Source organism: Eleutherodactylus coqui, chromosome 1 (assembly GCF_035609145.1).
Source record: "Eleutherodactylus coqui strain aEleCoq1 chromosome 1, aEleCoq1.hap1, whole genome shotgun sequence".
NCBI lineage: Eukaryota > Metazoa > Chordata > Amphibia > Anura > Eleutherodactylidae > Eleutherodactylus > Eleutherodactylus coqui.
Genome location: NC_089837.1, coordinates 215746705 through 215760633, shown reverse-complemented (window position 1 = coordinate 215760633; position 13929 = coordinate 215746705). Strand labels below are relative to the sequence as shown.

The 13929-nt window shown below is 40.6% G+C and overlaps 2 protein-coding genes across 3 annotated transcripts in view; one reads left to right on the top strand and one right to left on the bottom strand.

Annotated features, from left to right (window-relative positions):
* Window positions 1–13929, top strand: part of ECHDC1 (ethylmalonyl-CoA decarboxylase 1) — a 105456-nt gene that overhangs the window by 34828 nt on the left and 56699 nt on the right. The window lies entirely within an intron of this gene.
* Window positions 1–13929, bottom strand: part of MTCL3 (MTCL family member 3) — a 93577-nt gene that overhangs the window by 68616 nt on the left and 11032 nt on the right. For both annotated transcript variants that reach the window (XM_066605525.1, XM_066605526.1), the window contains exon 4: window positions 12057–12128. In XM_066605525.1, coding sequence (XP_066461622.1) covers window positions 12057–12128 — 72 coding nt within the window. The remainder of the gene's footprint in view (window positions 1–12056; window positions 12129–13929) is intronic.

The window sequence follows — 13929 nt, the reverse complement described above, 5'->3', positions numbered from 1 at the left end:
AAGAAGAAGCAATTTGTGACTGGTGGGGGGGTTCCAGAAAAGGTGGAAGGATTCGAGAGAATTTTCTGAGGAATGGCTGAAATCACTAATTGGGCTAAATATTTTGTTAGCTTTCTTTGCTATGGAAAGGGCTCATAGAGTTCCTGCTAAACCACTTCCACCTGGTATGACGCCGAGAACTGTTTTTATAAAACTCCTGCATTAAAAAGATCGGGACATTATGGACCGTCATCATATAGCTATCTTTCCAGATTATTCAGTGAAGATTAGAGATGAGCGAACGTACTCGGTAAAGCACTACTCGTCCGAGTAATGTGCTTTATCCGAGTACCTCCCCGCTCGTCCTGAAAGATTCGGGGAGCGCCGCGGAGCGGGGAGCTGCAGGGGAGAGCGGGGAGGAACGGAGGGGAGATCTCTCTCTCCTTCTCTCCCGCCCGCTCTCCCCTGCTCCCCGCCGCAACTCACCTGTCAGCAGCGGTGCTCCCCGAATCTTTCAGGACGAGCGGGGAGGTACTCGGATAAAGCACATTACTCGGACGAGTAGTGCTTTACCGAGTACGTTCGCTCATCTCTAGTGAAGATACAAAAAAATGGATGCAGTTTCATGATGTTAAGAGAAGGTTATGTGGTTTCATAGCTGTCTTATTCTGTTTTATATCCAGGATGGCTGAGAGTTGTAATGCAGGGGTAGACTTTTTTTGATAATTCTAGGCATGCTGTCTCATGGATTGATAAACATGAATAATATTTATATAACAGTAAAAAGTAGTCCTTTTTATTAGTGGGTTATCAGTACAGTTTTTGACCGCCTGAAATGAGATTATTTGTTAGACGGGTGAAAGGTTCCTTGGTACTGTTCCTTAGTATTAATGGCCTTGCTGTGATATTGGGATTTTGTTTTAACATTATCACCATGCCTAGGTGATTAGAGCCTTAGGGAATATGGGCATATGTGTATATTCCCATATTTGCTTTTTTCTCTACTTCTACTATGCAATGCAGCCAGCATTTTAAATTATATGTAAAAACCATAAATAATGAATATTACATACAATGGTTCAAGAGGTTAACATAATTTTGTGTAATGTGCAGGCTATGGGGGATACAACTAAAATATATGCTGTTTTTTCATTTATTCAACAGTTTCAACCAGCTACTGTTTGTCTATTAGAAACACATTTAATAAAAGATACTGTATACTTACTTAATTATTCTGTATAGCCACATTATTTTCAAAATGAGTACTTGAGTTATAAGTACACTGTTTCTTAAAAATATCTCATTTAAGTAATCTTTGAGTCATCTTTTATAGATTCTATCGGGAGATTAATTTGTCTTGAAATATATTATTGTGCAAAACAAATATTTTTTGGTGGCAATATATCTTAAGAAGGTGATGGAATTTTGTATCCTATTTTATATCTGTTTTCTCTCAGAAAGTAGATGTAACATCAACTGATCTTCCCTGTGCGATTGTGAAAATAAAAGAATTCAGGCTATCTATAAACAGAGAGATGGTAAGAGAAGACTTAGACAACTTAAATGAATTCAAATCTCCAGCTCCAGATAAATTACATCCTAGGATACTAAAGGATGCAGCAGATGTAATTGCTGAACCACTCACCATAATCTATGAAAATTCCTGGAGAACAGGTTGTCCCTATCTTCAAAAAAGGGAAGAAGGTGGGCTCAGGAAACTATAGGCCTGTAAGCCTGACTTCTATACCAGAAAAGATCTTTGAACACATTATTAAACAGCATGTATGTAAGTACTTGGATAAAAAAAGGAGTAATTAACCAGAGCCAGCATGGGTTTGTTACAAACAAGTCATGCCAGACTAATCTAATTTTCTTTTATGACAGAATCATAGACTGAGTTAATTTTTTTTTAAAACGGGGTGGATATAGTGTATTTTGACTTTAGTAAAGCATTTGACAAAGTATCTTATACCATACTTATTGAAAAAATTACCAAATATGGGATTGACAAGGCAACTGTTAGGTGGATTAAAAATTGGCTGAGTGATCGTACTCAAAGAGTGGTCATAAATGGCTGCACATCCAAGTGGAAGAATGTATCAAGTGGGGTATCACAAGGTTCTGTCCTAGGCCCAGTGTTGTTCAACATTTTAATCAATTATCTGGAGGAGAGAATTGATGGGAAACTCAGATCTGCCAACGACACAAAGCTAGGAGGGATAGCTAGTGCTAGAGGAGAAAGAGGGGATTCAAGAAGATCTAGAAAAGCTTGAACAGTGGGTGGCAACTAATAGAATGGTATTTCACAAGGAGAAATGCAAAGTCCTACATCTGGGCAAAGAAAAATGTAAAAAGCACATTAAGAATGGGAGGAATTGCACTAAAAAATAAAATGTAAAAAATACTTGGGTATACTAATAGAACACAGACTGAACATGAGTCAACAACTCAGCAGCAAAAAAGGTTAACACAATTCTGGGATGTGTTAAGAGAAGTATAGTGTCTAGATCACGTGAGGTAATTATTCCCCTTTACTCTTCTTTAGACCGACCTCATCTGGAATACTGTGTCCAGTTTTGGGCACTGCGATTTAAAAAAAGACATAGACAAACTGGAGCAAGTTCAGGAAAGAACTACCAGGATGGTGAGTGGTCTGCAAATCTTATGAGGAATGGTTGAAGAACCTGGGAATGTTTAGTTTGCCAAAAGGAAGGCTGAGAGAAGACTTCATAGCTGTCTACAAATATCTGAAGGGCTGTCACAGTGCAAAGGGATCAGTCCTATTCTCATTTGCAGTAGAAAAGACTAGAAGCAATGGGATGAAACTCAAAGGGAGGAGACATAGATTAGATATTAGTCAGTGAGGGTGTTCAATGAGTGGAACAGGTTGCTACAGGAGGTGGTGAGTTCTCCTTCAATGGAAGACTTCAAGCAGAGGCTGGACAGACATTTGTCTCAGATTATTTAGTGAATAGTTGGACCTGATGATCCTGGAGGTCCCTTCCAACTCTACCATTTTATGAATTTGTGGCTATATCCCTTGCTGTTCCCACATTAATTGTGGGTGATTTTAATAATTGTCTGGATCCCTGTTTGGATAGATTTAATAAAGGCCCTATAGTAGCTTCTCCTCCCTTACTCACATTTAATAATGGAATTAGATTCATGTGATCTGTGGAGGTTGAGAAGTCCAGAGGTTTGCCAATACTCTTGTTCACATAATACACGTTCTAGAATAGATCTCACGATAGGTACTCCATGCTTCCTTATGTTTGTAGAGTGGAATATCTACCACGAACTGTGTCTAATCACTCTGCTCTCTATTTGTTATTGATTATGTGTGGTGGGGGAGTTGGTTTGAATAGAGTTTGGAGGTTAAACCCCTTTTGGTTTAACCTGCTTGATGGTAATGCTAGAACGGAGGAGTCTTTTATGTGGAATGCTTGGAAGGAATTTATACTTGGCCACTATATACGGATGATTAGCCTACATAAGTCTAAATCTCAGGATATGATTAGGGCCCTTCAACGACAAGCTTTAGATGCAGAGCAAGTGTGTGTGTGTGTGTATGTATGGATATATATCTATCTCCCACTAATTAGGTGGAAATTAATTGGAAAGATGCACAGTCTCAACTTGCAGATCATCTGAGAGGTATTGCAAAAAATAAGCATCTTTTTATGAAGCGGAAGATCTTTGAGGAAGGTAAATCAGGGCGTCAGTTTTTTTGGCTTCTATAATTAAATCTCATGAATCATCAGCTAATGTGGCAGCATTGAGAAGGCCTGATAATTATTTGGTTATAATGGGTTGGATGGCCTTCCAAATGAATTTAAGCGCTACGAGGATATGCTCCTGCCACATGACAGATTCTATGATTGTTTGAATTCTAGAATTGGAAAAGGATTTGACTCTTCTTGACTCTTGTCACAGTTATAGACTAAAATGTATATACTTTAATGAAAATTTAACTTAAAAACATGAATGGGCTAACACACATGCGTATCGCATGGACGAACAAAACAACCACACAAAAACACAAAGGTCGCCTCTTCCTTATCTCAGGAAGCTAATGGAGGCTAGAAAAATCGATATAAATAAAGGACACCTGATGTTGTGTCCTCTATTTTTTAGATCACGTAAGAGGTAGGAGGATGGCTCTATCTGCTGTAGGGCGCCTGTAAGTATAATGCCCCCAGCAGAGTGTTTTAGGTAGAGAACCTCTTCCTAACAAAAATTCGCCCCTCTGTGATTACAATATAGCGCTTAGCGCATGACGAGATGGTTCAAATAAGAGAAGCTCCAAGAGAACAAGACCCTTATGCGCAAGAATTATGGCGCAGAACAGGGTTATTCAATTGCAGTATGCTCGGCTCAACGCGTTTCCCCACACGAATGTGGTTCATCAGGAGCACATATATTTTTTGAAGAGAGAATAATAAATCAGGGTGATAACTGATTTTGCTTTTTGTTGTTTTTTCGTGATAAATAGATATTTTAAAATATTCGGAGAGGGTGGCTTGGGAAAGCGCAATTTATGTGCTCGATCATATATAAACTGGATCACAGCATCTGATTTAATCAGGACATTATAAAGCAAGCGGATAAAGGGGGTAATGTAGTAGTACTTAATAGATCACAATACGTGGACATGTGTCGCCGACTTTTGAATGACTCTGCTACATATAGCACCCTTTCGAGTGATCCTACTAATCTGTTTCTGATGCAGTTACGTAACTTGTTGCAACAAAAACTGACCAGTGGCAATATTGACGCTAACGAATATCGTTTTATGTACTCTTCGTCCCCTACTATTGCTACATTTTACGCATTACCGAAGGTACATAAGGGTACGAATCCCATCAAGGGACGTCCCATTGTCTCTGGGGTAAATAATCTTACCCAGAACATCAGTTTATACGTTGATAAGATCTTACGTCCTTATGTCTTATCGTTAAGGTCATATGTCAGAGACACAATGGACATTTTGAGGATCCTTGAGGGCATCACTATTGAATCAGACGTCATATTAGCATCATTGGATATTGAAGCACTATACAGCTCTATCCCCCACGAAGGTGGCCTGACGGCAGTATCTTTTTTTCTCCAGCAAAGAGGTGTACATTTTGAGAGTCACAATCAGTGTGTCATTGACCTACTAGAGTTTATTCTTAAACACAATTATTTTGTGTTTGACTCCGAGTACTTCCACCAGCTCAGGGGTACAGCGATGGGGACGCCATGTGCCCCATCCTATGCTAACCTGTACCTGGGCTGGTGGGAGGAAAAGGTCATCTACAATAACTCACAGTGGTCAGACAACATTGTACTCTGGTTACGATACATAGATGACATCTTCATTCTATGGAAGGGTACATCCACCTCCTTCGATTCTTTTGTCGACGTATTAAACACCAACACCCTCAACCTACGTGTAACCAGTGAGACTAACTCTACTACATTGCCCTTCTTGGACATCCAGATCTCCAAAAACGAGGATGGTACCATCTCATCTACCTTGTATAGAAAAAAGACTGCTACCAATAGTCTATTGGGGTGGCAGAGTCACCATCCTCTCCCTTTAAAACGTGGTATTCCGAAGGGACAATTCCTTCGTTTACGACGGAATTGTTCCGATGAAACTGCATTCCACCAAGAGAGTCAAAAACTTATGCAACGCTTTAGTTCAAGAGGGTACCCCGAAGAAACAATTTTACAGGCTTACCACTATGCGTCTCAACAACAGCGTACCAAACTACTAACACCACGAATACGCTCTACCGATCACTCTTCTAGAGTGATAGGTACCTATGATACCGCTTGTTTCCAGATACGTGAGATATTATCTCACTATTGGGACATTCTGAAAAATGACCATGACATCAGAGACTACATTTCCCCTAAACCGTGTATAACATACAGACGTGGTCATAACCTAAAAGACCACCTCGTCAAAAGCCATCTATCACCTGATGATTCCAAAGTGACCTGGTTAGGGTCAAATCGACCACGAGGAACTTTCCCATGTCACTCCTGTACTGCCTGTCCATTTATCCATAAGTCAAGTTCCTTTACCTGTGCTGTCTCTAATCGCACGTACAATTGCCATGACTTTATTAATTGCAAGACCAGAAATACATGGCTACGTGTCCGTGCCCGAAAAACTACATTGGAAAGACAATCCAGGAATTCCGCCGTAGGATTCTTGGTCATGTTGGTAACATCCAAAGACACGAATCCACACCTCTTGCGGATCACATTTGGCTGGCACACAATGGGGATGCACAGTCCGTAAAATTTCAAGGCATTGAGCTTTTGCGCACACACGGTAGACGAGGGAATGTAGATCAACGCCTTTTGCAGAAAGAAGCATCTTGGATCTTTCGTATGAATAGCCTCAGTCCTTCTGGCCTGAACGAAAGCCTATGCTTTAACTGCTTTTTATAATGAAAAATCATCTGATATACTCTCCTTGATGTTACTTATATATCTGAGATTCTTACTAACCGCCCCTGTCCTTCGCCCGGCCTCTTAATACCCTATTATGGGAATCATTCATTTTGTCTGATTATCACATATCAATTTTATCATCATTAGTATGCTTTACTGGATTATGTTTACTTATTTGCTAATATAAAATATCAAGATCTATCGTAAACTACATATTGCTCTCTATGTTCTAAATCTGAGAATATACAATATTAATATCTTTATTAAACTATACAATCAAAGTGCAAAGTTCATTGCTGCTATTTATCCTCTTCTGTTTCTGTCAACTGCATTTACAGCTGCCAGAACTGCTCCTTTGCCCTTACTAGCAATGGGACTTTGTTCCCATTCATGTGATCAACCTAGCGATCACATGACCGGCGTGATGACGTCATCGAGGATGCATGCAGGCGTGATGACGTCACGCGCATGCGCGGTAGCTCACCCTGCCGTCCGGAGCTACTATGAAGACTATCCAACGATCAAGGCTTCAGACAAGTGATCAGACCTGTTCTGGTCACTCTGAACATGTCTGTCATGCATATATGTGAGTCAGCATCCTCCTATTTGCACTACGATCGAGTTACAGAGTATAATTATGATAGTCCGGCCCCTGTCCTCTCTGGACCACAGCGATTGGGCCATACTTCAATCCCCTCCCTTGGGGCGTTCCAGTGAAGTACTATATGGGCACACTTCCAGTCAATTCAGCATTACTCCTGTGGCTCACCATCAGAGCCACAGGCTTTATCTTTTTATTTATTTGCTTTTCTATTTTTGGGTGCTTTTAGGGATACTTTGGCGGATTAGATATCTGGCACCTATTTGCAGGCTCTATTAGATAGCTTCTCTAATACCCTTACTGGGTTTATGATAGAACTATTTGCTGTTTATGAGCTTCTGACTCTTGAATTGGCTGCATCATCTGCAGCTAATACACCAAATAAGGATCAAAAAATCTCTAGGGCTTATTAGCCTTTTTGGGGCTGTTGCATTTATTTTTGCAACAACTTCTTTTGCCTGCTGCAATCAAAACCTAGTTCTGGGCAAGTTCTACTTGTGGGCTTTCTGTGGTGAATTGCATTCAGCCCTAGCTGTATTGTTGTTTTTTTTTTCACTATAGCTATCGATTGTGTGGACTTCCCTAGAACTTGGCTACAGAGACACGCTAAGGCGGTTTAGTGCTCGAAATTGTCCTGATTAAATCAGATGCTGTGATCCAGTTTATATATGATCGAGCACATAAATTGCACTTTCCCAAGCCACCCTCTCCGAATATTTTAAAATATCTATTTATCACGAAAAAACAACAAAAAGCAAAATCAGTTATCACCCTGATTTATTATTCTCTCTTCAAAAAATATATGTGCTCCTGATGAACCACATTCGTGTGGGGAAACGCGTTGAGCCGAGCATACTGCAATTGAATAACCCTGTTCTGCACCGTAATTCTTGCGCATAAGGGTCTTGTTCTCTTGGAGCTTCTCTTATTTGAACCATCTCGTCATGCGCTAAGCGCTATATTGTAATCACAGAGGGGCGAATTTTTGTTAGGAAGAGGTTCTCTACCTAAAACACTCTGCTGGGGGCATTATACTTACAGGCGCCCTACAGCAGATAGAGCCATCCTCCTACCTCTTACGTGATCTAAAAAATAGAGGACACAACATCAGGTGTCCTTTATTTATACCGATTTTTCTAGCCTCCATTAGCTTCCTGAGATAAGGAAGAGGCGACCTTTGTGTTTTTGTGTGGTTGTTTTGTTCGTCCATGCGATACGCATGTGTGTTAGCCCATTCATGTTTTTAAGTTAAATTTTCATTAAAGTATATACATTTTAGTCTATAACTGTGACAAGGGCCAAATAATTTAGTCTATAGACTTTTTCCGTCTCTGTGACAAGACTCTTCTTGACTCCTATCGTCTAATATCTGTGTTGGCTACTGATGTTAAAATTAGAGATGAGCGAACGTACTCAGTAAGGGCGATTTCGCAATTGAGCACCGCGATTTTCGAGTACTTCACTACTCGGGTGAAAAGTACTCAGGTGCGCTGTGGGGCGGGGGGTTGCAGAGGGGAGTGGGGGGTAGCAGCGGTGAACAGGGGGGAGCCCTCTCTCTCTCCCTCCCCCCCCCACTCCCCGCTGCAACCCCCCGCTCACCCACAGCGCCCCCGAGTACTTTTCAGCCGAGTAGTGTAGTACTCGAAAATCACGGTGCTCGATTGCGAAATCGCCCTTACCGAGTACGTTCGCTCATCTCTAGTTAAAATCTTGGCGAAGGTACTTGCGAATAGATTACTTTCTGTAATGACTAATTTAATACATGATGATCAGCCCGACTTCATGCCAAACAAATCAACTGCTATTAGGAGGATGAATCTGAATTTTCAGGCAGATCAAGTTTGTTGGAGCAGGGTTGTTTGTTCACTCAACGCTGCCAAAGTCTTTGACAGAGTAAAGTGGAACTATCGTTTTTGGCTGCTTCTGGCAACTGAAATGGCCTCATAGAGGTGTATAGAAGCTTCCTATCCACCTCTATGAGGCCGTCTTCGGCTGCTGGAAGAAGCCAAAAACTAGTGAAAGTAGCCAAGGGGGCACAGCACTTGGGTGAGCACTGCAGCTCCCTCATTCTAGCGATCAGCAGGGGTCTCACTATCAGAACCCTCACTGATCAATACTTTTGAAATGTCTCTATGACATGTCAAAAGTTTTCTGAAAGTGCAGGTACTCTTAAAATTAACCATAACTGAACTGAAAATGCCACCTCTACTCGATTTGAAAGAGTAATCTGAGCTATCCTTTTTTCTATCTGTGATTCCTGGACCCCCCATGTAAGCATGTTGACTACTTTATAATTATTGTATCTTCCATTATGTAGTAACTGTAACAACAGACTGAAGAAGAGATACAGTTCAAATGCAATACTATCAATGTAGCTCATCTCTTAATAACTTAGTATAAAAGTAAAAAAATAAAAACTATCCCGCGCCTTGGCAGAAAACCAATCTTTTTTTATTCTTTAAAACAACGCGTTTCAACACAATATGTGTCTTTTTCAAGTTCATACAGACATTTTCATATATGCTGCCTTATATAGTGTGGAATAACATGTATGTGTGGCTCACTCCCCAATCATCTAGGGGCGTGGTTTGTTTTTTTTTGTTTGTTTGTTTTTTTTTCAATTAGGGTACTTTATTGTTCCCTTGTCTGTCCATGGAGCTCTTTTGGAATGCATTGCATTCCATAGGTTTTTTTTTTTTTTTTCATTAACCTTTATTGTTTTCGTTTCAATTGTCTCTCCTATTCACACCATAATCCAGTTCTGTTTTTAAAAATTTTTCATATAAAATTATTATCTAGGATTACTATCTATTCATTTTACTATATTCTACATAAAAACTTTTTATTTTTTTATTGTGTATTTTTTATATTTTTTTGTGTATTTTTGTGTATATTTGTGTATGTAGAATATAGTAAAATGAATAGATAGTAATTAGAGATGAGCGAACGTACTCGTCCGAGCTTGATGCTCGGGCAAATATTAGGGTGTTCGGGATGTTCGTTATTCGTAACGAACACCACACGACGTTCGGATGTTCGGGTTACTTTAACTTTCTTCCCTGAGAAATCTTTTCTATATGCGCTCAATGGGGCCGGCGGCAGCAGCGCCAACCCCATTGAGAACATATAGAAGACAAATCCTTCTTCTCTGCCACAGCTGTAACAGCTGTGACAGAGAAGAACGATGTTTGCCCATTGAATTCAATGGAACCGGCAATACAGCCGACTCCACTGAATGCAATGGGCTGCCGGCGATCGCGGGATGAATTGTCGGAAAGGGGTTAAATATATAAGCCCTTCCCTGCAATTCATCCAGAAATGTGTAAAAATAAAAAATATATATATACTCACCTGGTGCCGGCAGATGGAGTTCAGCGCGGCAGGCTGCAGTTCTCCTGAACTGCTCTGAACAGCTGTGAGTAGTATTCAGCAGCCGGGGATTTAAAATCCCCGCCTGCTGAATAAGATGCCTCTGAATGGTCACAGCCTGACCAATCAGAGGCCAGCCCTCACTCACACCCATTCATGAATTCATGAATGGGTGAGTGAGGGCTGCCTCTGATTGGCTCAGGGGCAGGAGAGCTGCCCCTGAGCCAATCAGAGGCAGCCCTCACTCACCCATTCATGAATTCATGAATGGGTGTGAGTGAGGGCTGGCCTCTGATTGGTCAGGCTGTGACCAATCAGAGGCATCTTATTCAGCAGGCGGGGATTTTAAATCCCCGGCTGCTGAATACTACTCACAGCTGTTCAGAGCAGTTCAGGAGAACTGCAGCCTGCCGCGCTGAACTCCGTCTGCCGGCACCAGGTGAGTATATATATATTTTTTATTTTTACACATTTCTGGATGAATTGCAGGGAAGGGCTTATATATTTAACCCCTTTCCGACAATTCATCCCGCGATCGCCGGCAGCCCATTGCATTCAGTGGAGTCGGCTGTATTGACGGCTCCATTGAATTCAATGGGCTAACATCGTTCTTCTCTGCCACAGCTGTTACAGCTGTGGCAGAGGAGAACGATCGTTATGCTGACAGTGCGGGGGGGGGGGGTCTCACTCTTGCCGCTATTGTGGCTTAATAGTGGGACCTGTGAACTTGAGATGCAGCCCAACATGTAGCCCCTCGCCTGCCCTATCCGTTGCTGTGTCGTTCCCATCATTTTCTTGAATTGCCAAGATTTTCACACATGAAAACCTTAGCGAGCATCGGCGAAATACAAAAATGTTCCGGTCGCCCATTGACTTCAATGGGGTTCGTTATTCGAAACGAACACCCGAACATCGCGGGAAGTTCGTTTCGAATAACGCGAACCCGAACATTTTGGTGTTCGCTCATCTTTAATAGTAATCCTAGATAATAATTTTATATGAAAAATTTTTAAAAACAGAACTGGATTATGGTGTGAATAGGAGAGACAATTGAAACGAAAACAATAAAGGTTAATGGAAAAAAAAAAAAAAAAACCTATGGAATGCAATGCATTCCAAAAGAGCTCCGTGGACAGACAAGGGAACAATAAAGTACCCTAATTGAAAAAAACAAAAAAACAAAAAAAAAAAAACACGCCTCTAGATGATTGGGGAGTGAGCCACACATACATGTTATTCCACACTATATAAGGCAGCATATATGAAAATGTCTGTATGAACTTGAAAAAGACACATATTGTGTTGAAACGCGTTGTTTTAAAGAATAAAAAAAGATTGGTTTTCTGCCAAGGCGCGGGATAGTTTTTATTTTTTACTTTTATACTAAGTTATCCAGCCCGACCGTGCTTGCAAACACGGTGAAAGGATATCCCTGGACGCCGCTCCAAAAAGAAACATGGAGAAGCAAGAAACCTGCTGAAGGCTAACGTGGACAACAGGTGCAGAGGGGTTAACTCCTTCACCACCGGATTAACCCTTCTGGCACCGGGTAAGTCCACCTTTCATTTAGCTACAAAAGCATTTTTAAACTGCAAGTGAGGCGCATTTTGAAGTACATTTTCTATTCATCTCTTAATAATTATAGTATTCAAACTACCTCTGTTGGTGTCTGTAGGGGTTTTTTTTCCGATTTCTGAGCATCTTTGCTTCCTCTCCTCTTCAATGATAACTAAGTAAAAAGAATAGAGGACACTGTTACACCAACATGTCTGAAAAGCAGATATGGTAACAAAAAAGGCATCTTAAGGGCCATGTACATATGACACAATTTGACGTTTATTTGATGTGGAATCCATGTGAATTCTGCATCAAATCCATATTACACTCATTTAAATGGAAAAATACACTGTAGTTTATATAATATGGATCTTTATTTGTGCGTAGATTTGGAATATGCCTGGCAGAAAAAAGAGAATTCACATTTCTAATTGAAATTCTGAAGAGAATCTATATTTGAATATCCACACATGAATTAGGGCTCACACCCACTGGCGTTTTTTCCTCTATTGCGCTGCGAGAGCAAGTGAAAACACTCGCTTCGCAGCGCGAGAAAAAAGACGCCGGGATATCGCCAGTCTTTTCAATGGGGCCAGTGGCAGCAGCGCTAGCCCCATTGAAAAGATAGGGAGAATACCGCGGATTTCTGCCACAGCTGTCACAGCTGTGACAGCTGTAGCAGAAGTGCAGCATGCTATCCCATTGCGCTGCGAGGCGAGTGTTTTCACTTGCTCTTGCAGCGCAAGATAGAAAAAATCGCCAGTGGGTGTCCACCCTCAGCTCTATCTGGTGATGTGACGATCGGCAGCATCTGTAAATGCAAATTTGCAGCAGAAATCCAAGGCTGGTTGGGCCAGTCCGCATGAGAATCAATTGTGTCTGTAAATGCAGATCTGCAGCAGAAATACGAATCTGTTATGGAATATCACAATGCTACACCAAGTTCCAAATATATAGTAAGTTGCCAGGAAATTGACAAAGAATATATATATATATATATATATACATATATATATATATATATATATACATGTAGCAATGTGGTGATGATATGCCATGATAGATTCTAGCTATTATGCATAATTTCTATTTTGAGGCACTTTAAATAAACTTTATCTGTGGACATATTTTCAACACAACTGCTAATATTCTCTGAATCCAAATGAGCTCCCCTTGTTTCTATGGATGTTCCATGCTGCGTGTGATTTTTTTTTCTGATGTATATAATAAAGAACCTTACATTTAAGTGTATACAATTTCTATAGGAAGTATGCAATTTATTTATAGGAATATGCCAAATGTACTTGATTTTTAAGTTCTATATTCATACATGTGGATTTATGGGAAACAATACTAGAATTTTTTTTTTTTTATGAGGGGGGATGGGGTAGAAGGGCCATAGTCTACATTTTTGACTAAGGCCCAAGAAAGGAGCAGAAAAAAACTGCTCCATAGTTGTTTGTCTTCTGCAGCTTCTAAATATCACTGTAGATAGATACTGCAGTCTGATGACGTCATCAGCTCATTTGCTAGGACAAACGAGAATCATGAGATTCATCAGTGAAGCTGGACTGACAGCTTAGTTTTCAGCCCTTATCTGACGTCTCCTGCACTTTTTATCAGCTAATATATGAGGACAACAAAGATGTAGTGTTTAGCTGATAGAGAAAGTTCAGGAGAAGAGAGCAGAGGGAAACTAAGCCATCAGTCCAGCTTCACTTACAGATCTACTACTGAGACTTAAGGCCTGTTCACAGCAGCATCTATCATTGAATTCTGTTAAAAAAAACATGATAAAAAATGCCACTGAAAGCAGCACTATTTCATTCTATCATATGCTGGATGTATGGACGAAAACCAAATGGACCCCATTATAGTTAATGTGCTCTGTTAGGCGTTGTTCAGTTCCATCATATGACAGTTCTGTGCGTGCTGTTTTATTGCTCCCATAACAGAACAGGAAAACTTAACAT